This window comes from Acomys minous (assembly GCF_964271855.1).
Source record: "Acomys minous genome assembly, chromosome: 1".
NCBI classification, from domain to species: domain Eukaryota; kingdom Metazoa; phylum Chordata; class Mammalia; order Rodentia; family Muridae; genus Acomys; species Acomys minous.
Window position 1 is genome coordinate 103,666,028 of NC_140483.1, and position 27,997 is coordinate 103,694,024.

The 27,997-nt window shown below is 46.5% G+C and overlaps 1 protein-coding gene across 1 annotated transcript; it reads right to left on the bottom strand.

The window, feature by feature from the left end:
* Nucleotides 1-27,982, bottom strand: RDH10 (retinol dehydrogenase 10). The gene is made up of 6 exons (XM_084791257.1): nucleotides 27,008-27,982; nucleotides 25,262-25,497; nucleotides 4,290-4,388; nucleotides 3,177-3,322; nucleotides 1,383-1,514; nucleotides 1-1,298 (listed from the first exon to the last, which is right to left on the bottom strand). Exons 1-6 carry the CDS (start codon nucleotides 27,294-27,296, stop codon nucleotides 1,175-1,177), a joined length of 1,026 nt encoding a protein of 341 aa, XP_084647383.1. The 5' UTR covers nucleotides 27,297-27,982; the 3' UTR covers nucleotides 1-1,174.
* Between the last annotated feature and the right edge of the window lie 15 nt (nucleotides 27,983-27,997).

Sequence of the window (27,997 nt, forward strand, 5' to 3'; positions counted from 1 at the left end):
TCAGTTATGTAAGTATTTAATCAGTCCTTTAGAAAACTTCCTGATTAGTAAAAGTTGGCTTTTTTTTTTAACAGCCTTAAACATTGGTCACTATTTAAACAAGACATCCTAAAACAAACAAACAAAAGCAGTCACATAATAGTTCATAGTAATTTACAAGAGGATGGTACGCATGTAGATACAGAGGTAGAAATTCACTTTTACAATGTGTCACTAATACACATATACCAAATTCAAGGCACAAAATAGTTTGCTTTACAAAAAAATACTGTAAAAATGTCATTTGCTGTTCTATAATGTGAATAAACCTTTCAAAGAAATCTTCACACCCTTCCACAATGCTCCATATAAGATTTGTTCCCCACACTAACTTAAGTTGGCACAAATATGGGGACTTTTTAATGCAGAAATTCCCATTTTCTTTGTAGAGCTGCTGTGTTCTGTAGACAAGGTTCTCCCCATTCCCTTAAACACGGCTCTGCAGCTCCTTGAGGAAAGGGCACTTTCTATATTCAGCAAAATTCACAGGCAGAAAATGTACAATCGTTTTGATTAACCAGGTCTCTACACATTTAATTCAGTATTTCAGAGATCGAATTTAAAAATCACCTAATATTTTAGTCACTGTATGTTTAAAAAAAGAGACCCATGCCTTTACTGTGATGCTCAGACTATGCTGTCTTCTTTACTCAAGCTAAACCCACAGACACCACGGACAAGCCACTCAGGCTTGCATGAGAAGAATCCAGAACACACGACAAAACAGCACTGTCAGTCCTTGAATGGGTAAGGGTGCCTGCCAGCTGGCTAGACCTTCCTGAAAATGAATGAATGAATTCTGTGGGAGATCAGAAGAGTCACACACATGAAACACACTGTAGTCATCATTTCTAGACTTTCTGTTCATTAAAAAAATAATGATGTCACATAGTGTTTGTCTAAATAATTGGACTCGTTTTCAGGGTCCTGTCTAAAAAAAGACCCCATTGGCAAAAACCCAAGCTCACATTTTTCAAGCACTCTAGTCAGTTAATTTACACTTTATTATTTTTTAAAAAGTTGATTAGGAAAAAAAAAAAAGCATCGACACAAGGTTAGAACCCAGACTGTCAGTACTGCTGATGTGCACGGAAAGAACGGTCCCGGCAGACATGGCGGTCCACACCCAAACTTCTTAGATTCCATTCTTCGCCTCGTTATTGTTTGTGGCTTGTTTTCTTTGAGCAATAAAGGGGTACATGCACTTATCCGCTCCTAGGAACCGGTACATGCACACGACTGCTTCGAAAGGGAGGATGCTGCCGAGGAAAAGGTACAGTTAGCAAGTGGCAGGCCATGCGCTCACTCAGGGCTGGGGGCACACGGGCAGGGCCCTGAGTTACCTCTTCATGAAGGTCACGATGTACATGAGGCGGGGTGTGCAGATCATGGGCTGGTCAGTAAGGATGGCCTTCATAGCCTGCTTCACACAGTAATCCGGCTTTAGCGGGGGCAGAAAGGGCTCGATTTCTTTCCTGAAAATTCGCATTCACAAATGAAATTCAGAATTAGCACAGTATAGAAGACTGGGAACAACACAGCAGAATACCAAGTGACAAGATTTTCTCGACATTTTTACTTCCTGGTATTTTGCCTCACATTTTCCTATTATAAACACGATTCATTTGTATCGTCCAGTAAGCAAATTAGGAGAAAAATAGCAAAATTAGTTGGCTTTTCTGTAAAATGAGATTAGGTTGCTGAGATGCTTTGTAAGATATATATTTCAAATCATTCTGATTTTTTCTTTGAATAGGAAAGTACTTGTCACAAACATTAAACTCCAACAAGTGGTGCAGCTTTCTGTATTAGATGTGGCTAAAACGGTGCATAAGCCACCATGCAGCCTTTCCTGGTGTGAGACTGTCAGAGTCCTGCCTCACTGTGCTGGCTAAGGACTGCTAAGCTATATTCGAAGGAGCCTCTGAGGTGAATGAAATAGTATGCTAACTACGTAACAATGTCACTTCTTTTTTACTACTCATTGAATTCTCACAGCTTTGGACCTTTGCTAAACGAAAACAGGATGCCAGCAATTGCTTCCTCTGCAGACCCGAACTGACACACCACAGGCGCATGGCACACTACAGGTATAGTCAAAGGACATCGGGCAGACCTAGAATTCAGTGTCTTCTCTTTCATTTTCCTTTTGGAGCTGGGAATCAAGCGCAGGCCCTTGCACATGCTAAGCACATGCTCCAACACTGAACCACATCACAGGCCTTGGAGCTACTTTCTCAGTCTGGACTTACGCGGGTTGCAGAGGGGAATGACTCAGAGCACTTGTCGGGCTCCTTAAGTCTAAAGGACAGTCCCCGACAAACAGGGAACGGTCCTGGTTATTGTCCTCTGCAGAGTCACCCAAGCAAACATCAGCAGGTCTTCACAGCTGTGTTCCTTCCCCTGAGAGCCTGGCAGGTAAACCCCAGTGCTAAGGTATTTACATTCCCATATGCCTCCTTCCCAAGTGTGACGGATTCCTTCCATTTCATTGTTAGTAAATCTAAATGGGTCCATCTTAGTGGGTTGAGTCTAGACATACACACACTTGCTAGGGGGAGAAAAAGCTTTCAAATCTGGAGTGTGACATTCTGTCTTTTAACAAGAAAGGCATGCTAATCCTTTGTGACAGTGACATTGTTTCATATCCAGATTAAAGTCATATTAGGGCTTTTCTCCTGGAGCCATCACTAATAGTAGAGAAATAAAATAACCCTTAAGGATGTAGCTTCTAAGAAAAATCCTGGACATCTGTGCATCCTCTCTGAAGTCAGGGAGAGGCCCATTCCTGTCTGGTGCTCTGAACCAGGCCCAGAAAGTCTGTATGAGCATGCATCAAAGCCTCACCTGCGAATCCTACACAGCCATGTTACACACCGGAACTGGAGAATTACAGGTTCACTGCCCTTCCTTCCCTTTTAGCCAAGTCTCACTTTGTAGCCCTGGTTGACCTGGAATTCATTATGTCGACCAGTCTGGTTTTCAAATTGTGAAGGTTTTCCTGCCCCTACCCCTCGTCCCACACTCAGCTAAGGCTAATTATCCACTGACAGTTAAAGTGCGAGACTGGCTGACTACAGATTAACTCCACACATCTTCCTAATGTTGTAGCAGTCAAAAGGTGTGTTCCCACTGACCTGATTCGGCAGCCTCTGAACATGCCCGTGTCTACAAGGTAAGGGCAAACCAAAGTTGTCTTAATTCCATCCTTTTCAGCAGCCTTTAGCTCATGGCTCAGAGATTCATGAAAACCCACAACTCCAAATTTACTGGCGCAGTAATCCTGGGCAAGAGGAGAGAGAACAGAAAACTGCATCTATGCACGTGTTCCAGCCAGTCTGCAGCTTCCTGGTCCCATTTGCTTAGATGTTTACGACAAAAAGGTTATAGGTAACAAAGCAAAGAGAAGGAAGCTGTTGCAAAGGACATACATCTGATGCGGGTCAGAGCAGAACCATTCTACAGGCAATGACAAACAAAACAATGCTTTTTGCCACATCAGCCGAGCAGGATGTTTCTTTGGAGGAAATTACAGCAAAGGGGTCTATGAAAGCTAAACGGCTGGGGTAAAAAATGCAGGAGCCTCCTTGGAAGTGCCTGCAGCATTTATGAAGGGTCTCTTGCTTGGCAGAGGAGACTAAGAAACCCGTGTGCTTACACTGATGCATAAAGAACAACGTCAAGTGTAACCTGGGCTATAAGCTATGGGTCTGAAGTCAGAACAGCATTAGCACCACATCTCCTGAACTAGAACATAAGAGCGCATGACGTAGAAATATTGACATATTTGCAAGAAGTGATGTTTTCAATTTTCTAGGCATCTGTACACCAAGTCTTATAGAACAATGTATGCAGCTGTTTTGTAATCAAACACAGTTAAGAACTGGTTTAGAAGCTCAATTATACAGCACCTGCCACTGGCCGTAAGTGCCTCATCTAATGAGCTGGCAGCAGGCAGCTCACTTTTGGCAGCTTGACCAAAACAGAATGTGAGCCTTTGACCTCACTTATCTCTTCTCCTCACACTGCCATGTTAGTCCATGAGCCCGTTCTTGACCCTGGGTCTTCTGCCGTGCAGCAAGGTTGCTAATGAAAATGGCTCTGTGAAGACTGCCCTGGCCTCCTCTACGCTGTGACAACTTGGTAAATTGGTATAGGTAATTTTATAGCAGAGGAGAGAGACCCCCTCCTCCATAGCTGGCCCTGTGTTAGAGACTGTGAATGAGTAAGATGCTTCTGAGCTGACAAACCTCAACTCCAGCAGTGCTGAACAGGCCCAGGGAGCTCGCCACCGTCACGATGTGGCCATGGTTAATCTCCAGCATTGTCGGAAGGAACGCCTTAGTGGTCTGAAAGAAGTAAGATGCAAGCTTTAGAATTGACATGTCACAGTCTCCTTTAAAACCCAGGATCACAGAACAGGCTCTGAGGCGTGAAAATTACATTTCCCAGTTCATTTCGAAACATCCTACGTCTACCAAAAAGAGAAGCCTCTTCAAGTGTCTGGTTAACTTAGCACCGTATCATTGCCCTGCTAGGCCTATTATAAGCCATGACCAACAAGGCTGTAACCCAAGAGCATTGGGGGATGACGTCCAGAGATGAAAAGAAAGTCATTAGGAGAAGGCTCTTTATCACCTTTCAAGCGACAGTGATCTGCGAATCTAAACCACTGCTGGGTCAGAGGCCTCTTGACGCTCATGCCATGGTGGCTCAGCTGTGTTCCTGTCTGAGCGACTGCCAGCCTACCCGCCAGCAGGTGCCACATACTACTGGTGTCCTTGTAGCAATGTTTCCATGGTGACACACCCGTGAATTAAGAGCCATCCTAGCACTCTGTGACAGCACCCAAGGTTTATGGTCAAAGCAGACTGGCAGGAGGTGAGATATTTTAGAACATAAATCTTATTAAGTATAGAACTCCATTTGGGTGAAAAATAGTGTGATGATATGAATTCTGCACTGCACTCTGAAGGATCATGCTCCACTGCAGGGTCTCTCCCGCAAAAGCAGCAGTCTAACCTGCTCAGGGTGGCATTAGACAGGGCAGGTCCACAACAAGGTGGCAAAATCAGAGGTGGTATGGGCTTCTTACTAAACTTCTGTCTCCAGGAGACAAGGCTCTACTTAAACAAAAAGATCCTCCAAATTGCTTAAGACCTATAAACCATCCCACCAGGCTCCCAGCAGTTTTATAACCTGCTTCTTAAAAGAAAGCAGCAAAGAGCAATCTGTCTACTGTTGAGTTATGGTCTCCTGCCAGCACTGGCCGCTGTAATTTATGAAGTTGAAGACAAAACACTGCACAGCCTACTTGAAGAAGAGCTGTGTTCCATTCCAGACGCTTTCCTGGCTAAGGCATCAGAGTCCGAGCATGACTTTCTAGTGTTTGGATAACTCGTGTGTACAGGATCACAAGCAGTGCTGTCACTCAGTGTGAAGCTTTAGACACTTGAGTTCATGGACAGGCTGCCGGCTGAGTCCTGGTCAGGTATCTCAAGGTCAAGGTCTTCCCAGTCTGCCTCTGGATCCCCAGAGAGCCGCCCCATCCCCCAAACACAGCCCATGTGTTGGGGGCTCCTTTGGAACCCATGCCAAACTCATTCTCATCCGCCCTCATTCCAGTCCTATATGAAGTATAATATTAATGCCTTTTTGTCTAGTTTTGTCTAGTTTTTATATGATTTAAGTGCTTCATATCACTGTAATTTCTAATAATGTCTTTACTAATTTTTTAAATTCCTATACTTCTTTATTGAAGATATTTTGGTCTCTGTATATATGATATCAGAGATTGAACCCAGAGCATTCGATAGCATGCACACCACTCAAATACAGCCCTGTGTCATGCTGTCCAATACTATTCTAGACCAGTCTAACTTTATCTACATTTCTGAAAGTTGTACAGTGTGTATCATTCACCTTAACATATCATTATATATTTTAGTATTTTGATTCTGCTTGTCTTATACTTACTTGTCTGACTGTCCCAGACAAACTCAGAGACATAAATTAATCAATCTTCCAAACTCTGGGGTGGACTCCCTCTCATACTGCACAGGCCAGCATGGGGCCAGCACACTACTGTGTCAGGAACACCAATGTTTTGGTTCCGCTGTGTTTCTTTGTTAAACAGAAGCAGGGCAATTATGATCCTAATAATTACTTTGGTCAACCTGATACCTCAAAAGAACTGGTGCACTGGGTCATTTAAAGGCTCTGTGATTTACATGTGGTTGTTATTAGCTCACAGGCCGAACTACTAGCCTGCTAGGTGGTCTGATCTGCCTCTAGGCTGCCTAGCAACCTCTGACATCACCACCTGCCACCAAGTTTGTGCCAGACTATAGAAGGACCGACCTGCCACTGGGTCCTCCTGCTCTCTCTCTTACTCTTGCACTCCTCTCTTGCATGCTCTCTGAGGGGGCCCTCTTTCCCATTCCTTCCCCCGGCCCTGTCTCTCTTTCTCTATCCTCATGGCTCACTCAGGCCCTAACTCCTCTCTCCTCAAATAAATTTCTGCATATCAGATCTGGTGCATCACACTCTATTTTTATATCCTAAAAGTTGTATATCACAGAGCTGAAATAAAGCAATTTGCACAGGAGCATATACATTCCAACTAAAAAATACATCCTTAGGAATAAAGTCTTTTTCTTTTTTCCTTTTTAAAAATTTGTTTATTGATTGTACATCCTGGTGGTAGCCCATCCCTCCTCCCCTCCCAGTCTCACCTTGCCTCTCTCTCCTATTCCTCAGAAAAGGGGAACCCCTCTTCCCATTCGCCCCGCCCCATCAAGTCACATCAGGACTGAGTGTGTCCTCTTCCCCTGTGGCCTGGCAAGGCAGTCCTGCCAGGGGAAAATGATCAAATGGCTGCAACAGAGTCCCTATCAGAGACAGCCCCTGCTCCTCTTACGAGAGGACCCACACGAAGCCTGAGCTGCCCATCGGCTACATCTGTGCAGGGGGCCTAGGTCCAGTCCATGCATGGCCTGTGGTTGGGGCTTCAGTCTCAGCAGGCCCCTCTGGGCCCTGGTTATTGGCTCTGTTGGTCTTCGTGTAGAGCTCCTGTCACCTCTAGATCTTTTCTCCTTCCCCTCCACTTCTCCACCAGACCCTCTACGCAACACCCAGTGTTTGGTTGTGAATCTCAGCATCTGTTTCAAAGAGCTTCTGGGTGGGGCCTCTCAGAGGACAACTCTGCTAGGCTCCTGCCTGCAAACATAGCAGAGTGTTGTTAATAGTGTCAGGGGTTAGGAATAGTCTTAAGAGTTCTACAGCTTCTAAATATCTAGTTAAGATTAATGTTTGCAGATTAGCTAAAAACCTAAAGTGTATATGTTAGCTTTGCTCACTTAAAAACTGTGTGTATGTGTAAATGTTTTCTCTATGTGCAAGTGGTGAGGGTTAAGGTACACATGGATGCATGCAGAGGCCAGAGGGCAGTGTCCAGTGTCTTCTTCTATTGCTTTTCCATTTTAGTTTTTGAGACAGGGTCTCTCACTGAGCCCAGAGCTTACTGATTGGCTAGACAGGCTGAACGCCATCACTGGTCTCCACTCCACCAGCCTTAGATTCACACCGCTGTACTTGGCCTTTATGTGAGTGCTGGGGACCCAAGTCAAATCTGACACTTGTGCAGCTAGCACTTTCCCAGCTGAGCATCTCCCCAGGTCCAGAGAAATGTATTCTTAACGTTCATTTGAGGTCACTTCTCGAGGGTTTATGAGCCCTCCACCTCAGTGTAAGTTGAAAGAGCATTTGCCATACCAAATCTAATGAACACTCCAGCCAATCCCGGCCCACTTCAAGTGTGCTCAGAGCACTGTAGGAGCCAACCTACAGCTGGGCACGAAAGCAGACCATAACAGCACCTAACGCCAGCCTGGGAAAGTCAAAATTCAAGGCACAGTTCCCTTCTGAATGTATTACCATTTCAAATCATCAAAAGTCAAAGGAGCCCAAGTCAAACCATTCTGAGTTGGAGGGATTGTCTATATTAAGTTTGCCTAGTGTTGAAAGACAAGGATAAATTTAGTGCCTTTCTAACTTTTCGTTTTCAAAGTTCTTACTGTAGGCAAGTACAAAGACTTGCTACTAAATGCCAAGAAACTGCATACAGTCTAAAACACCAGTACAATCTTGATCTCCCTGCTTAGGTGGCTGGTCAGCAGCTGGCTGACTGAAAACCCATACTCCACAGTAGGTGAGATCCCAAGGAGGGCCAGGCTTCATGTGCTGGGGTCCTGTCTACAGGTGGTAAGCAGCTAACCTCGGACTCCCAGCACAGAACAAAGGACGGTGACAGTGGGATGACATCTTCCCAACTAGGTTTCAAATGGAATTTGATGCAAAGTTTTGAAACTGGTTAATGCCTCCTCCTCCCTTCAGAACAGAGCCTGGTGATATTAGTGTATTCACGTGATAAATATTTCCTTACCATCTATTATTTGCAGGCACTGTGTAACGATAGGGCCAAGCAGCAGTTAGTGAGACAGGAGTTGGTCCCATCCCTACATTCTCGTCTCTGAGGAGAATTCTACACTCACCTGTGCATCAGAGCTAAGCCAGCTAGAGTTTGCCTTGCACATAAGACAGCTGCTACGCAGTGTAAGAACAATGTGATCTGGGTCTAATTTCACCCCAGTTCCTCAGTGTCCATCCTACCCACCTGCAATACTTCCAGAAAGTGAAGCTCCTCTGTGTTTGAGGGAGGTGAGCAGAAATAAGACAATTCAAATATGGCCATATAATGAAAGCCTTTATGTGTATACTACAAACACACCTCTGGAGAGAATTATTTGAGTGGCTAGGACTTTGATATGGAGAGGAATGTTTTGTTTAGATCCAAACCTTTTTTTTTTTTAGTTTTAATCTTTCAGGTAGCTGTGGGTTGATGCTCAATTTACAGGACAGGATTTCTTCACCTAACAGGCACAAACCTCTGTATGAAGAACATGGACTGTGCCTTTGTATATTTTACATTTACACATTACAACGTGTCCAGTTGTAGGTGAAGCTACAAATCACGACACCTGTCAGCCTGCAGGTCTCTCACCACTTGCATAAAGCTCTTACCAGGCCACACCTTTTGCTAAGCAGAGATAAGTCTGAGGTGATCGCACACACATCAGGACCACGCTGGTGTCCCTGAAGCCTGTGCTCCTAGCCCCGTGACTGCACACCAAAGCTGTCAACCATTCCCGTGCTGCCTGAATGGACATGGGCAATTACAGCTCGCCACAAACAAACTCGCTTGAGCTATGAGGTACACTACCAAATAAACTTTGCCTTTTAGTAAGAAAACTACTGCAATTGGGTGACTAGGAATCATGGCACTTTCAGGAACATTCTCAAGTAAGCTGACTAGTTTTCCTCTCTAATCGTTCTTGCCCTCAACAGTCTGCTAGATGACATCTGAGATAGCACAGTGTATTCTGTCCTTGACACAGCTTGACAGCACAAAGAAATCTGGCACTTTGCAATGAATTATTAATGTGCACAAATATTGTAGCATGTGTGAGGTGGAGACCAGCGAAAGGTGAAGTGCTAGTTGCCATGACACCAGTCAGTTCAAGCTAAGGTTCATGATCTTTACCTTTGTCTCAAAGAGTCGTTAGAGGAACATACAAGGCAAATGGGAGCCTCACACCTAAGAGACTTCAGGTATGAACTCGAGCATGTGCTCCATGTACGATCTCAAAGGGGCAACTCAGAAAACCTACTGCCCATCAAGCCTCTGCCAAGTCACCTGCAGAGACGGAGACTCTAGCCGGGGTCTCTTATGCACTGTAGCTGCTTGCCCTCAGTAGCCGGTTGATGCCCATGGTGCCTGATAAGGTTTGGGAGGCTGACTTAAACTCAGAGAACTGCTCCCTGCTTCTGTATCTTATTCATATGTCTAAAAAACAGAGGAAGAAAGCCAGTCTTCACTAGAGAAGCCACAATGGGTCACAATACTGACTATTATTTGAAATGCAGGGATCTACTGCATTTAGAGTTGGAAATGACCTGGGATTGTTAAGGGTTTGTGACCCCTCTTGCAACACAACTCAGTTGTAAAAATGAAAATTCTTTCAACAATTGCTCGGGCTATTAGTGGAAAGACAGAACTTCAATAATGTGTGATTAATTTTATCACAAGCCTCCAATACCACAGCTTGCTGGCAGCTAAGGGCTAGTGGTGTCATTAAAAAGGAAAAGAGAAAGAAAAAGAAAGAAAAGCATCTGTGTGAATACTGGCCTCCATGTTACTATCTGCACAGCTCCTCAGGGTTCCTCTTCAAAGCCTGGACACTCGGGAAGAACTATAAAGGCAGTATTTGCGCTCTGAGCAGGCCTTCCTAAGACAGGAGCAAGTGGCTGCATGCCACAGCTTGAGGAATCTTTGAAAGCTATGTTCACACCAGATTAACTTGCAACAGCCCGCTGCCCAGATTGCCCTTGGTGCTCTTAATGACACACTGGGAGCAAGGGGGCCGGCAGCTGCAGTGTCAGGACAAATTAGGTTCAAGCCAAAGAGAACACGAAGAAAGGTGGGATGCAGCAGAGCCTGGCTTCTGAGATTTGGAGAGGCATCGCGCGGTGGAGGGGCAGGTGAGACCTTCAGAATGTATTTCATGTATCTGAGCCTTTTCAGCTATTTCACAGACACTAAGGGGAAAAGTAATTTGTCTCAGCAGAAAGAGGTTTCAGACTGTATTTTTTTATGCATTTGCCAGACCATTTGATGAACAATTTCAGAAATGCCATCTCTTAAAAAAAATGATTTCAAAGTATTAGTCTCTCCGTTCACTGTTCCAGGAAGAGTAGAAACTCATTTCCAAACTGGATCATGAATTATATTACGGTGGATAATGGCTTAAGAGCCCTGATGTACAAAGATTTCACACACAGAAATGTTGTGTCCTACTAGTGGCAAATGTCTTTCCTTGTGTTCTGCTCATTCTGCTTGGGGTGTTACCACTGTCTGAGAGGCCCACAAAAGAATATTCTGTTACAAGACCATCATGGGATCTGGTGGCACCCCTCTGTGAAGCCTCAGTCACTGTTCCTGGAAAACTATGATTCAACAGTGAAAGAGTGTGTGTGTGTGTGTGTGTGTGTGTGTGTGTGTGTGTGTGTGTGTACACGTGTGTACATGAACTAGAGATGACCTCAGGTGCCTATGTACAGGAGCTACCCACCTGGCTTTTGTTTTTGTTTTTGTTTTTGTTTTTTTAGACAGGGCTCCTTTCTGGGGCCTGGGTCTCACAGATAAGACAGGCTAGCCAGCCAGTGAGCTTCAGGAATGTACCTGTCTCCATCTCCCCAGTAATGGGATTACAGATGTGAGACACACCTGGCCTTTTTATGTGCATGGTAGGCATTGAACTTGGGTCCTTCAAAGCACTTTACCAACTGAGCCATCTTCCTAGCCCCGTTTTTAAAGCATTAGAAATACAGCTAACTGTGTTAGGAAGGCTAATGAGGTGACACACTCCACTCTGTGTAAGGAATACATGGCCAAATACCTTTTTTTACACAGATTTGAAGGTATCAGCTTAATAAATGTAATGATCAAGCTTCAGAACTTCAGCCATACACAAGTGCTATTTGATAAAATATTACAAAAATACCTTTAGTTAAGAGATAAAGTGCATTTGCTAGGAATGTACTGATCAGTTGACAGATCCTGCTGTTTAGGTAGCTACATGAGGGCCTGTGCTCCCTGTGCCAGTTGGGCACATTTGCAGAGGCAGAAAGGTCTCTGAACAACTGTGCAACGGAGCCCTGAGGCATTGGAGACTGGAACTACTATTCTTCTAGCCTTAACACAACGTACATATTAATTACCACTGAGACACAATGTTTGTTTTAGATACAGAAGGGGGACTAAAGAACGTGTCATGAAGCTGGGCGTGGTGGCGTACCCCTTTAATCCAAGCACTTGGGAGGCAGAGGCAGGCGGATCTCTAGGAGTTCGAGGCCAGCCTGGTCTACAAAGCAAGTCCAGGACAGCCAGGACTACAAGAGAAAACCTGTCTTGAAACCGCCCCCAAAACACACAAAAAAGAATGCATCAAGAGAGTTGCACTTGTTGTGGTATTGCACTGTCTAGCCTTTCAAACATTTCTCCCAGTGAAGCTATAGGCAACGGCTTAAATCTGAACAGCGTCAGCAGCTAATACTTGACACACATGCACAAGAAGACTCCTACAGTTGCCCTGCAACCAGGAAGCTAATAAAAGCTCAGCTTTTCAAACGAACACCTAGATGATGACACCATTAGTTATTCAGCAAAAATAAATGCTTCATTAACTTGTCTTCCCACTGTTATAGATGGGATGCATCTAGCCCAGGGCAGAAGCCATGATACCAACATTCGCTCACACTTAAGGCTTGCTATGCTGAAGGACCAGGCAGTGGGTGACACATTCCATCTACTGGGGAAGCATGCTGGTCTTTGGAATCCAGAACCCACAACTCCTGACTGCCAATTACTTAACATCCCTCTCTGTGGCACGACAGAACCATTTGTGAGACAAAAAGGAGACCTCCAGGGTTTATACTCTACAGTCCTCAACCCCTTCGTTCATCCCTCAGCGCGGAGCACATTCCTTGCTTAAGCCTCTCGTAAATGACTCAATAAGGAATCAACTCTATTATTGCAGCTGCCAGCATCTGGTGATCGACCCATTAAATATTTATTTGTTGTCGTGGCTGTACCTTTTCACATAGTTTACCATGCACTCATACCTTTTATCTATTAAAAATTACAAACTGCCTATGAGAAACACTAGCTATTTTTTGGTTGACTTGAGTCTGTGGCACTTGCACGCGTTACACAATCAACTGGGGATTGATATGCTGTTTTCCCCGCCCCCAACTCCCACTGCTCCCTAGGTGATCAGAGAGGTCCAAGAGCTCTTAGGCTTCGGTCCCTCACCTGTTAAATAACTCTTACAGGACAATGAAAATAACTTAGGAAAGTGCAGCCATATCACCTGATGAGTGGCAGGCTGCTGCCAACCCCTGTGTCTCACACATGCACCCCTTCCCAGAAACTATGAGACAGGTCTTCTAAAAGGCAGACACTGCTTTTGCACTAGTGACCAGGGACCACAGCCAGAGCTTGTGGCTGCACGCACAAGCATGCCACCTTAGCCACTGTTCAGGCCATAGCAAGTAGCCATGACCACCAGCCCTTGTAATTCACAAGTGCAAATAGTTCAAATTCTTCACTGCTTTCTAACATGCTTACAAGGAGTCTTTAGAGAGAACTTATTTAACACGGGGTAAATATAATCAAGGGGTTAACTTCTGAAATACCTACGGCCCCTGCACTGAGTTAGGTGCTGCTAAAAACAAAACAAAAATAAATATATACATGTGAATTATAGAAGCCACCTTTTCCTATAACACAGTGATTCTCAAAGTCTGCATATACTAAAACTGTCTAGTAAGCTTTCTCCTGATGTCCAGGCCATGTACCACCAGCTATCCCAGAATTCCCTTGGGGGCATATTCCTCAGGTGACTGCGGGCTAAGTCTAGGTATGGGATCCAATGCTCCAGCACAGAGCATCTCAAACTCAGGACCACAGGAAGTTTAGCGTTTTAGGGGGCACTTGGGGATGCTGAAGGAGCAGGCTCACTAGCTTCCAGCTTCATTGGGCTGGCAGGAAAAAATGTTTCCAAAGGTTGCCTGTGCCACATGAAGGCGAAGCCGCCTCTTAGAAACTACTAAGGAACACAGTCATCAGTCACGCAAGTCCTATGTACAACCAGAATGATTTTCTCTTAAGGTTAGGGATACACATACACTCATGTGCTGACAGCAAGCCTGCACACTTGTGCTCAATACCGCATCACTGTTAGCTTCTCCAGCTTGGAGGACAGAAGTGCTGATGATGCAGTTGGGAACGGGTCAACCGTAAAGGCTGGCTTTGCTGTTTCTGGTGTTGTGCTGGGGTTCCATGCCATGCATACTAGGTAACTGCTTTACTACTGAACAACACTCCTCACTAAAGAACACGAGAAGGCAATAGGGCTCATGAGATTAGTGAGCTCTGGCTCACCTACCCCAAATGCCATTACTAAACTCTGAATGAGAAACACCCTTTTAAGTGTAGCAAATATATGAGACACCTCCTTCAACAATTCTGAATGATCACAAAGTGCCAGGCTGGGAGCGCGGGCTCAGGCAGAAGTGCCCTCCAGCCAGCAGTCCACGCCCAAGGTTCATTTCAGTTCCAAGCAGGAAGAGCAAAGCTCTTCAGTTTCTGCCATATAGCATACGGCAGAGGGCCACAGTGGCCTGGAGAGACACGGGAACACGCACACCATGGATATGCCTAAATTTAAACAAACAAACAAACAAACAAGCCTAGCTGGGTGTGCTGGTGTTTTTCTGGAACCTCAGGACTCAGGGGCTGAGGCCAACCTAGGCTATATATTAAGACTTTATCTGGATAATAGATAATAAATGGCTCGTGGGTGGGTGGGCTCAGTGGACAAGCTGCTTGTGTGAGTGTGGAGACCCTAGTGTGAAATGTCAGACCCTAAGTAAAACTGGGCACAGTACTCTGTGTGTGTGTGTGTGTGTGTGTGTGTGTGTGTGTGTGTGTGTGTGATATCTCGGAGCTCCTATGGCAAAATGGAGTGTGGAGTGGCCTCGCAATGCACAGGCTGGCCAGGCTAGCATACCCAATGGTGAACAAGAGTGCCTATCACACAGGGTAGAAGGTGAGGACAGACACTCAAGGTTGCCTCTGATCTCCATAAGGGGGGCAAGGAGGGCGGGGGAGACAGAGACATACACAGATTTGTTTGTTTGTTTGTTTAAAGAAAGAAATCTTGATTAGGGTGGGCTCCATTCGAAGTGTGATAGGATAAACTTCCTAGTGTGCGCAAGAAAAAGGGGAGGAGAGGGGTTGAGAGAGCTGGAAGGTTGGTACGGAAGAGCTGTTCCTCTTCAACACAGATGAGCACAGTGTGGGAAATCAGTCACAGATCCAGAGGGTAGGCTGGGGACTCTGCCCTCCTAACTCAAGTGCTGTCAATGCTCTAGACCAGCAGCCAAAGTGGACTGTGGATCTACTTCTAGTTATCCAGCAAAGGGGACACCTACTCCGCCCAGCGCTGCTCTTGCAGTGCCTCAGGCGTCACTGTTCACCAGGTGAAGAGCCCTGAGTGCCCTGTATGGAGAAAGGATTGAGGGGCCTGCGGTGTCTATTTGCCCCGGATCCACACTCTGCACTAGCATGTCCCCGTTTCCATTAGAACAAGGTCTCAAAGGACCCAACAGACTTCAAAATCCACCCAAGCTCTCAAGGTTCGGTTGTCCTGACAACAGGACCTGAGCAGTCAGTGCCTCTTCCACTTTCTAGCTTTCCTTGGAGCAGGTCAGCCACAGCTTGCATGCTCTGGTGAGCCTGTGAGGAAGCACTACATAAGATAGGATTACCTCTGGACCAGTCAGGTGATTGGGCAACAGTGTCAGCCGGTGGAAACTGTGCGATTTTGAAAATCCGCGATTAAGATTTTTAAAGAGAAGCCTTACAGAGTGATCAGGGATTCTGATCCCATAAGATGCTTACGTAACAGAATAAGGATTTTTTACATTTCCCAGGAGCTAAACAAACAACACAAATTTGACCCATGAGACTAGAATTCTGGGCCAAACACTTAGGGGGCCTTGTTCATCTGGCCACGCTGAAGATCGTTTCTCATGTGCTGCCCTCTCAGGTCCGAGATGTTGGCCACTTCCAATACAGACCAAGAGAAATTACAGAAACAGCACAGAAGAGCCCAGAGCCAGACTTTGGTAATAACATTCTAGTGTGACATTGCTTCAGCAAGCTAGAATTTTACATGCATGTCTAATTTATAGAGCAAACTTTCTGGGGATATTAGCCAGGGTTAATCAGTTATTGCTAAACTTACCATGCTAATAAAAAAAAATCACATTTGAAGATTCTTGTATTATACCACAGGGCAAAAACTATATGTGAGTCACAGGAAAATCTCCTTTGAACATTTAGTCGGGATAACTACTTTGCACGTTCTAACTTGGAGCTCTCAGCTGAGGGTCTGGGTCCTGCCGCCCACCCGCCTGCCTGCCTTCCCCATCTAAGACCTGAAGGGCATCCCATGATCTATCTTAGGACGGCTGCTCTATCCTCCAATAAAGGGGTAATGGGACTTACTCAGACTCGCTGGGGGGCTCAAATGAAAGGCGAGCGTTTACGAAGACTCTGCCATGTGAAATGCCATATAAAAAGTACAGTGAGTGGACAGGCTCGTAAAGGATGCATGCAGGCTATTTTGGTTGAGTGCTGTCTATTTTTGGCTGGGTAGCTTGTTTCTTTCTTCAAGTTCCGACACTTCCTGGTTCTGACTATGTGTAGCTACCAGTCCTCCCGGCCCTCACACAGCACTAGCCATACTCCCTCGGGGGTTAAAACCCAGTAACCGCAGCATCAGAGAAGCCTGCACCTCATGCTGCTGCGGGGCAGTTGTTTCACACACCTCCCCCTTTCTTCCAGAATCCCAGAGGATGCTGGGAAACAGCAGAAACACTTCACAGTAACACCTCTCTTCTAATTCTTTTCTTCAGTCCTTTTGAACTGAGAGCTGAAAACAACTTTTAAATATGAACCAAAATACTTGAATACCGGTTACAAATACTTTACTACCAGTCTGTACAGAAGTGTTTTTAAAATAACTGATCACACCAATTACCCTAGATGTTTCTTTCCCAAGAGAATTTAGGAGTATCACACTTAAAAGTCCTTGAGAAATCAGTAGGGGGCAGTATGCTAATTAGTTTGCAGGTGGGAAAATCGAGGCTTTGAATTTGAAGTTTCACTTGTCCTCAAAATACCCATGTGTTTATGTAACTTACACTACAAATAGTTTCCCAGCTACACTGATTTGGGAAGTGTTATTTTGAGCCTTGTTGCTTAGAATAACACCAAGAAACCAAACCTCTTAATATTCAAAAATTTCAGAACTACAGTATTTGAAGGAAAAGCAAGAAATTCACCTTTTAGGCAGACAGCAGAAACATTTGTGTGATCTTGGAGAGGCCACAGGCCAAGTAATGTTTTGTTTCCAAGTGTGAACTTAGCCTTGTATCAGCAGCCAGATGCAGCAGCACTCACGTGCCCCAGCCGTTGCCCTTTCCTGTTAGCCATCCTGGCAGCGGTTGCTCTCGTACTGATACTTTGGCGATCCTTACCAGGACATTCACTCCACCCCACAACCCCCCAAGAGCATTTAGGAAAATGGGCCAGGTGTGAAGGACAGGTGTGAACCCCAGGTTCAAGAGAATAGATAAATGTAATGAAAGGGGGGGGACAGGAATTCATACACAGGCCACGCTTGAGAAACTCACTAAGTGAAACACGCCAGCATTCCTGTGGGTGAAAGCCTTCTCTGAAGTGGGGATGTGTAAGCCTGCACAAACCCAGAGATCCAGGTGACTGAACCTGGCCGGCCAGGCATGTCCTGGGAAGTGTGACTGAAGGCCAGCAGGGTTCAGTCAGCACACACTGACATTTGCTGATGCTGCCTACCTACTTTACATGTTCAGAGAAAGAAGTCAGAGCGCCCATCCTTAGAGTTATTGTCTAACTATGCTTTCAGGAAGGCTCGGTCTGAGAGAAGCTTCTAGGGGGCCGGCGGGAGTGAGAGGGGCAAGACTCTCAAGAGCGTACTTGCTGTATTACCCTCTGAGGTAAGAAATCACTAATTAATCACATTTTGGTCTGCGTCTAGGATTACAGGCTCAAGCACTGGACTGAACTCACGTTAAGTGAGGCAGGCACTACAGCCCTGTTCCTGACTGTTTGTTTTTTGCCACAGTCTAAAGACTAGTAACAGAGGGTCCTTTCTCCTGGGGAAAATCTAGTGTTTGTAGGAAATAAGATAGAAATCTGCCCTTCCATGACACCCCCTAGTGGAACTTTAGCAAACTACACTTTGGGGGTCTAAAAACATCTTGGGTGCAGGTTCTCTCTCTAATCCAAAATTCCTGGAACTGGCATGGTTTAGATGGTTTCCATATTTGCATATGCATAATGAGGTATCTTGGGGATGGGACTCAAGTGTAAACACAAAATTAATGTCAGTTTGTCTTCATACTTAGCATGCATACCTAGCCCAAAGGTAATTTTATACAAACGTTTTGCTTGTGGTTTTGACCTTACCACAGAGGCCAGTGAGGAACTTTCAGGTGTTCTTGCATCTCAGGACTTCCAGCGAGAGCAGACTTTCTCAAAGCCGGGTGTACCAGGCACCTGCCTACTACTTACCATTGAATAGAACAAAAACCAACTAAGTAAATAAACAAAGCGTGTCCTCTGCAGATTTACCCAAAAAGCAGGGCTCTGAAGGGAGGCAAACTGGCTGCTTGCCTCAGCTCGAGAGGTCTACTTTTTGTTTCTGAAAGGACTGAAACAGAAATGTACCCCCAAGAAAAGCCTTAAAGAAGAAGGATTCCTACTTTAAATTCTTCTAATTCTCAAGCAAGGTTATTAAAGTGCTTCCAAGCAATGTTCTGTCACTAAATTAATTCACTAAGGTCACCAGCTCAATCCACTGGAATTTGCCTAAGATCTTGAAGGGCTCCCAGACAACTGAAGCAAAAACAAATTTAAGGGAAAAGAGTAAACCAAGAGCGCGTGGGCGGCTACACATCTAACTCCATTTGTAGCTCTTCTCCCTGCCCAAGCGACCAGTCCTGCAAGGAACGGCTGAAGACTGCCAGGAGCACTCTCTGCTCAGCCTTTTAGAGAAAGCTCTTCAGTGTTAGCAGGACCATGGGTTCAAGAATGCCCCACTCTGGCATGTCGTCTACAGTAACTTCTACTCGGGCAGATAATGAATAAAGCCCTGAGAATAGAAATTCCCAGGGAAACAGAACAAATACCAACTTTGCTTCAAAATTGAGATAAACAGCACAATTCACTGCATGATCAAACAACAAGAGGCCATTCCTTGAACCAAGAATTCGGGAACTGTCCATCAGGGCCCGCCATCTTGTAGATAAAGACCTTATTTGGCCCATGTGGAAACATCTGGAGTCTGTTTCTTTTCCACAATTGTGATACGTATCTGTCCGTCTCTCTGAGACAAGGGATCACTCCACAGCCCAGGCTGGCATCTAACTCTTACCATCCCACCACAGCCTCCTCATTTTTGGATTACGGGCATGAACCACCACATTTAACTTTTTTTTTTTCCCACCATGAGCACTGTGGTCACACAGACTTAAAGCAGGCACATTTCAAACTCAACACTACTTAGATAACCCTGGTGAGCAGCAAAGAACAGACATGGGGAGAGAAGTATGGACGTTCTTCACAGCCCAAGTGAGAGATGAAGGAGGAGGTACAAGGTGAGCGGAGATCTGCCCGAAACAGACTTGCTGGCCGATGAATGAGCACGGGATGGACAACTGCTGTCAAGCGTGGTGACTCAGCCAGGTGAGAAGAGTCAAGGAGCCAGTCACCTTTAGTATCAGTGGATCAGGGGGACAGGGAGCAGCCGAGAGAGCACATGAGCTTGCTAATGGCCTAGAAATCACAGTTGGGCAACCGAGACAGATCACCCAGTTAGATAGAGGCACAGCGAGAACTGGCCTGAGCACAGAGCGGGAGGAGAGGAAAGGCTGGATCCCCTGCACTTCCCGGGGGTAGTCAAAGGCATATTATGCGAGAACACGGGCTTCCCTCTGCATTGGGCAAGGAGGGAGCACTGCTAACTGTCCAGACAGTAGAGAGCTTAAGGCTCTAGCTTTTTATATGAGATAGTGCCTTGTTCCCCCCTTACTTACTGATGCAAAACCAACTGCATCGTGTCGTAAAATTTGACTTTTAGGGACAATAGATTTGGGCCCAGCATGTAATATATCAAATATACAAATTCAAATTTCAATGAGTATGTCCTCTTATTCTGTCTACGCAGCACAGTGCCAGAAGCCTTCAAGCAGTTGCCAATCTAGAGAGGTTCCACCAGTTTTCAGCTAGCACAGGAATATGACAAGGTGTGCTGACCTGGACCGCAACCCAGACTCCACCTTCATTTCTAGAGTCATCACACTGTCACACAGGTTATGGACGGAGGAACAGAAGCCAGTTCTGGCACACTTTTAAAAATAGGTTACCAACTCCACATTTTAAGTAGCTATCCTAAAATAAGAAAGCGATATCCTAGAAAGGATTTAGTTTTATAATATTATAGTATGGAAGAGAAAACTTGGACAAATAATTTTTATGAGTTTTTTAGAAAACAAACAAACAAACAACTAAACTCCAAGCCTAAGAGAGCTTAAGCTGAGTCCTCTAGTCTGAGAACACAGGAATGCAGTATGTAAGATTAGAACCCAGTAAATTATAAAGAACTCCACCATCAATGATCAGGGACCGTTCCTGAGACATTAGGGACGGCGGCGGCAGTGTGCTAATGTCTTTAAGAGCTGCCTTACTCTGGTCTAACTGGTGTGATTTCACTTTTCTCGGATGGATTTTAACTAAATAGACTTTAGATGCTTGGATATAGATAAATGCTGAACTCAGTAATTAGTATTTTAAAACTGTGAAACCTTTTAAGTTAAGTGGTCTATTAATTAACTACCAATTATCTTGTCTGACTACCGTATCAATAGAAGTAAATTACTGACTAGCTATCTGACAGATTTGGTCCTTTACCACAGAAAATTTCTTCTGCACATAAAAGGCCTGGGGTTGAACGCTTTTGCTTTCCTCTTTTGGGTGATGACGGATCAGTTTGCCATCTTGATAAAGCCAAACACAGTTCCTTGGTCAGAAAGGACCTACAGATAGACTCTGGCTCAGAAACAATCAGTGCGTGAAGCTAATTATTTTGGGGAAACCTGAGATTGCAGTCACTGTGTGCGTGCCTGGCTTCTACGTCACTTGGTAGGATAGGGGTGTGTTTTCAAATTCTTGCTTCTCACGATACACAGCATCCTCGTGGATGCCTCTGATGCTAATGTGCGCTTCTCTCAGTGATCTTGTTCCACAGCTGACTAAAGCCTACTCCCACATCACCCGTTTCCTGATTATTGGCCAAGAGAAGGTTCCTGAGAGATCTGCTAGTGACAAAAGGACTCAGGTTAGTGTCAAAGCTAACAGGAGGGCTGTGCCAAATCTGCGAGGCAATGGAGAAGTCTGTCGGAGTCTATGCAGCTCAGGACAGAAGCATCTGCAAACACAGATGCTCTTCCTGAGGCCTGAGTCACAGAGAAAATGAATGATGGCTGCCATGCACGCAGTTTGAGTGTGAGTCACACTGGTGTACCAACAGCTCTCTTTGAAAAGCCTGAGCCTTATACCAAGTAGTAGGCTTAGCATAGTACAGAAAAGTGAGTGCACAGGAGGGGCAAAATGAGTAAGAAAACTGGGGTAGTAAACAAAAGGAGACGCAGACAAGGAACACAAGCCAGGCCTGGAACACAACAGGTCGAGTTAGTCCAGCGAGGTGTTTCCCTCTTCAGAGGTCACAGCACGGATCCATGTGGGCGCTGGCTGAATAGGTTATCTTCTGAATATTTATGCAGAAGCCCGTTATGTATGATCAAATATTTATTATCTAAGTTAGAATATACTTCTAGGGGTGTGTGTGTATGTGTGTGTGTGTGTGTGTGTGTGTGTGTGTGTGTGTGTGTGTGTTGGGGGTCAGGTATAATAAACTACCAGGCAATCTGTCATTACTTTGTTACTTAAGGCACAATGTAGACAAAGTTATTCCAAAAAGCAATTTCTGTGCACCAAGGGACAAAAATGACAATATACACCACACAAAAGTTAGTGGGAAGGGAGAAAAAAAAACCCAAACAACAGACATTTTTATGTAACTCAATGAATTACAGCTTCATTGGGCAGGGGGTGTAGCTAGGTAGCAAAGTGCTTACCTAGCATGTGCAGGAGCCAGGGGACGGGGTGTTGAATGAGACAGTCCGAAGGCTCCTTACAGATCCCAAACCCAAGAGTACCAGTAAAGACAAGGGTTGGGAGGGACACTTACATCACCATCTTGAAATAGACCTTAAGAGGAGAGGGAGCAGAGGAAGAGGGAGTTCTGGGCAGGAAGGGGGGCCTGCAGGGCACCTCCAGCATGGGTGCCCCACCACTCTAGTGTACCCTACGTGAACAGGACCTGAACTTTGAGTCAGAAGCAACATACAAGTTGTTATTCTATGAAAACAGACACTGACTGCTACTTAAACGTCTGGCTCAAGATGATCTGTCCAAACAGCTGAAAGTCCTCTTTGCTCAGAGAATCCACACTTTTAACTGGATGGGCCAACTTCTTCCCCACGCCCCCCGGCCCAGGCACAGTCAAAAGACACACTGGTTATTTTCTTCAGAGACAAGAATCGTAGAAGCCAAGGCAAGACAGCTTGGAAAACATACCACTGACATCTTCAACTAAGAGAAACTAGAAGGAAGGGGGCCTCAAGTGGCACTTGGCAACGCTACTTAACACCTCCCCCCCCCCCCCAAGCAATCGCCCTAAAGACAGAAAGCAGCCTTCTTTTATGTTTCACTTGCTAACTCTCAACCTCTCCAAAGGTTTCTTAAGTCTTGGCAAGAAGTCAGAAATTCCAACACTAAAATGAATTTTCTGACTCAATATTGAAAAATAAATTATTAAGTTTAGATGCTTTGGGGAAAAACAGCTGGAGAATTCAGGAGCCTCCCATAGTTTAATACAAAGTGATGTCATTACCAACCAGGCTTCCAAGAACTCCCTAAATTGTGTGCTTAAGCAACTTCTCGAAGCTCGGTGAGGAGGGTAGGAAGGCAGCTCTCCCTTGGTTCAGGGCCCAGAGCAGGAGTCCACGCAAATTCTTGCACTAGCCAGTAGCCGGATGCTATCTTTGTATCAGACTGCGCCCCGTTCACAAGAGGCTGCGGGTTTTCTCTAACACTCTAAGTCAGCACTGATTTCATAGTGTCTAGAGAAGATCTGCTGCTGTTCTTTAAAAACCTGGATACATTTAAATTTTTATAAGTTTGCAAAATAATTACGCAGAGAATAGTCAAGATGGTGAAACTGGAGAAAACTTAATGACAGTAAATTTTTTTGTTGTTGTTTTTTGTTTTGTTTTGTTTTGAGACAGGCTTTCTTTGTTACACAGAGCCATGGCTGTCCTGGACTCTTTTCATAGCCCAGGTTGACCTCGAACTCAGAGTGCTGGGATTAAAGGCATGCACCACCATGCCTGGTAAGGTCAAAGTTTATAACTGGGAAATCTTGCATCACCTCGGTCAAAGGTTGCTGAGGGGGAAAAATCAGTGTCTCTAGTTAATACTAATCTTCCAGTGGTTGGGTATGTTGACTGCAATCAACTGGAATTTATGTGGCAGCTCAACCACGCTCCAAATTATGGAAGCTATACTCTACCTGTGGCTTGTTTTTATTTCAAATGCTTACCGTTTTTTGCTTGCTTGCTTGTTTGTTTTGGAGACAGGGACTCGCTATGTAGCCCTGAATAGCCTGGAACTCCCAATGTTAGCCCAGGCTAACCTTGAACTCATAAAGTTCCAGCTAGCTCTGTGTCCTGAGTGCTGAGGTTAAAGATATGTGCTGCCATGTCTGGCCTGGGAACGGGCCAGGTACATTATTTTTACTCAGAATTATAAGCCTATGGGATCCTTGACAAGCTGTCCTGCCGGGTCCATTCAGTTGGCCTTTACTCAGCCAAGTCAGTGCTATGACACCTGATGCCTCTCCCTGCAGCAGCTAACGGCTTGTCTGCTGCTCACACCCACTGCACACAACTCATGCACAGCTCTGTGCGTGTACGCTCATTCCACCAAATTGTGCATGGTGATCTCTGAACTCATTTAAAGTGCTGGGGGTGGCTTAGTTCAGCTTACTCATGTGCTTCTTTCTAGAAGCTTAGAAATAAATTATATAAAGCTCAGGTGTCCAAATAGAATGTTCGGGTAAGCTTCATCCAGGACCAGAGAGCGAGCTGGAGACTGAATAAGCAATGTCTGAACACTTCTGAAGCCAGATTAAGTTTTTAAGCAGTTGCTAAGAAATTAATGAGGTTTAACGTGGCCTATTTAGGAGAAACAGTTCTTTGTTGGGTTCTACTAGGACACATCTCTGCCTATGGGGTGAAGCCTTATCTCCTCACTCTTTCTTCCTTTTCCCCTTAGTGACAGGAACAGAACCCAGGTTCTGCACATGCTCAGTTAGCACTCTCGGGTGAGTTACCCCAGTCCTCCTTATCCCCTTTCACAGGATTACTTCTGCCTACAGAAGTAGAGAGAAAATACAAAGGAAAAAAGTATAAAACGGATCAACACTGCAGGCACAGAATTAGAGGGGAACTTTATTGACAACTTAGCTAAAACACTGGTTACGGTAGCCCTCTGGGAACAAAAGACCTCTCCCTATCCCTGGATGCTGCAGGAGCTCCAAGAGCTAAAAGAAGACATGGTCTGAGTGCCAGGCTCACCACCAAGCCCCATAAGCCCCTTTCCCCTCTCGTCACCCTTTCAAGATGACTGGTGGTGCACGCCTTTAATCCCAGCACTCGGGAGGCAGAGGCAGGCGGATCACTGTGAGTTTGAGGCCAGCCTGGTCTACAAAGTAAGTTCAGGACAGCCAGAACTAAAAGAGAAACCCTGTCTCGAAAAATCAAAAGAAAAAAGAGAAGAAAAGAAGATGACCCCTCATTTGAGAGGTATTAAATAAGCTTACAAAGTCCTGGGATGTCCACCAGCTGAGCAACGTGGATGGCTGCGGGATGTTAAGTAGCTGCCAGGGTGGCCTGGCCACTCCCAGTGAACCACAAATGCTGACCTCAGGATTTCTGGCACTTTCTAAAATGTGGCTGAGCAGTAGTTTGGAAGCCTAACCCCTGACTTTACGAATTCATAAGAACCAGGGCTTTACTAACTCAACAGAAAGCTAAATAAACAAAGCCAGGGCTTCTTCTTATACTCCTTGTTATTTTTATAGCAATCTTTCCAACTAGGTCCCCGTAGTCAACTTCTACCTCCTTAAGAAACACCGACAGGGAGCAGTTTCAAATAACCATCAGACACAGAAACCCACCGTGTGGGGACAGCTCACTAGGCACGCATCTCGTGTGGGAGGTGTGGATGGCTTTCCACGTTGGCGCCCAGGTCTCTGTTGCCCAGCCTTCTCACTGAGGAGGGCCCAGGAAGAAAAGCAACGTTTATATTTACCCAGAAGTGTGCGTGGCAGTTGACCATCATGGTTCGTTCAATGAGCTCATCGGGACATTCCAGAAGGTGGTGACCCGACACCACGCCGGCGTTATTGACCAGGACAGAGACCTCACCAACCTCCTTGCGGACTCTCTCCGCCGTCAGGTAGACGTTCTCCCTCTTCCCCACGTCACAGGTGTAGGTGAAAACCTGCAAGTTACACGGGGGCAGGGTTTCCTCCTCACCGGTCCCTGCTGTCGGCGGAAGTACAGATGAGGGGAGAGCGGGAGAGAGAAGAGGTGCAGAGCATGAGCCACATGGCAGTCCGTAGGACAAAAATCACACAAAAGGGAAAACACTACAGTGAGCTTCACATTTCTAGCACTGCAATGCTTGCCAATAATTCAGCTTACAGCTGCCTTCCTCCCCTGCAAGTCTTTGGGAATTACAGCAATTTACTGGACAACCTTGCTTAGGGGAAAGTATGTAATTGTGGCAAGTCCACTGCAAGTAGACCACATGGGATCAACTTGCTGGAGCTAGACACCTGCACAGAACTGCTCTCAGCCCAGAGAACAACACACATTACACATTCCTGCTTTCAGATGGGGGGTGGGGAGGAAGCCAGTGGCTGGAGAGAGCCCTGCCCTCAAAACAGAAAGCCACTTCACAGCTGGCAACTCCAAGCCTAAGCAACAGTCTGAACTCATTCAAAAGCCAAGAAATGAATGAGAGGTCCTGACGAAAGACTGCAGGGCCACTGGGTTCTCTCGGAACTGATTCCCTTAAGAGCCTCACAGATGAAGTTTAGAGGTTAATAATATGCAAGCTTACCACATTAGAGTCCAAACAGCATCAAAATCAACACCCCCCCCCCCAGATGAGTATTGCTCTCTCTTAGGTTTGGGGGCAGGAAGCCTTAAATGCCCAAATCTGTAGCCTCTCCGCACTAGCTCTGAAAAGGTCACATTCTGAACCTTACATAAAAAACACAGGGTCCATAAGTTTGGTAACAAATGACAGGTACAGAGGGAGAATGGAGCCAACCTAGCTATCAAATTTCCTAGACCAATATCTACAGTTGGTCATGATCTCCACTTAGGCTTAAAGAAAGTTTCCGGTGCAGCCCTTGGGAAGCACTGGATGGGGTGCCCCCAAACCACGAAAAGAATTTTACAAAGGGGGCTGAAATCATTGAAGCACTTTCTCAAGAGGGAGGAAAGTGCTCTCATGCACTCAGGGTTGGTAACTAAAATGCTTACTTAAGGATGGGGAAACAATGTAATTGTTTTCCTGGGGCTAAAGTTATAGTGAACGTCCAGCCCTAGTCTAAGCGGCTCAGACCTCACAGAAACCGACAAGTGCTTCAGTCCACTGTGGGAACAACTTCCCAAAGGCACTTTAGCCTCCCACGGTGCCACAAGCAAGTCAGGCTAAGAAACTGCTCAAGGATCCAAACCCGCGGCAGCAAGCTCCCCCTGCCTTACACTACTCGCAGAGTTTTGGACACCCAAGCGTAGTGCCGAAGAAACAGGATCTCCTATGTGGCTGGGTTTGGTACACTTTCAGTATTCTAACACAGAAAATCGAGCTTTCTTATCAAGGGGCAAATTCCACTCGCCTTGCAGAAGAACCAGTGAGGCATTCGGTTTGGTTTTGTTTTGTTTTTGTTTTCCTGGAGAGCGAGGCTGCATGACAGTGGGGTGTGAAGACCCTCTGGGATTGGGAGGTGTTTGACCCAACAATGCACGGGCAGTTAGTTACCTTGCAGAGCAGCGGCATCGGCCGCCTCCAGGTCCCGGTAGATGTGGCGCACCATGCCCGCGGTCTCCTCGTTGCTCTGCGTGTTGATGTCCCAGAGAACCAGCAGCGCCCGGCGCCTGGCGAACTCCAGAGCAAAGAGGCGGCCCAGGCCGCTGCCAGCGCCCGTGATGAGGCACACCTGGCCGGCCACGCTCTTCTCCTTGGGCCGCACCAGCCAACGCGCCGCGGCCAGCACGAACGCCCACAGCACTTTGAAAGTGACCACGAAGAACTCCACAACGATGTTCATCGCGACGCCCCGGGCCCCTCAACGAGCCCAGCACCCTGTCCTTAACCCTCCCCGCGCCAGACAGCCCAGCTCCTGGCCCCGGGGGCGCTTGTCACCGCGATAGGGACGCGAAGGCTGCGCCCCGAGTCTGCCCCCGAGGTGCCGCGGGGCTCAAGTGCGCGGGGGCCAGTCTCGCCCGGGCTCGGCGCGGTGTCCACGGGCTGTGCCTGCAGCCGCTGCTGCCGCCCGGCTCGGCGCCTCCTGCTGGCGGCCGCTTGCTTGTCCCGCAGCTCCCGGCCGTCCGGTCCCGCTGCAGCGGCTTGTGACAGCCGCGAGTTAGGCGACGCGCGCTGCCCTCATGGCCAAGCCGCCGCCGCCGCCGCCGCCCAAACGTCCCCGGCGCCGCTGCAGCGGCTCCCTCTCCTCCTAGGGCAGGGGTGCGCCGTGCGGGTGGCTCGGATCGCGGGAGTTGTCAAGTTGACTCAAGTTGCGGGAGGGTGCGGGCAGCGCCGGGAAGCGGCGACTTGCGGGGCGCACGCGAGGACTGCCAACCGCTCGAGCTGCCAGCGCGCTCGGGTCCCCTGCCCTGCACTCGCGCGGCTGTCACTCGGGCACCAGGCTCCGCAGCGTCGCTACGCCCGCGAGTCGGAGCGCTCCCCGCCGGCTCTGAGGGAGCTCCGCACTCCGCGCTATATAACCCACCACCGGGAAGCGCCGGCCGC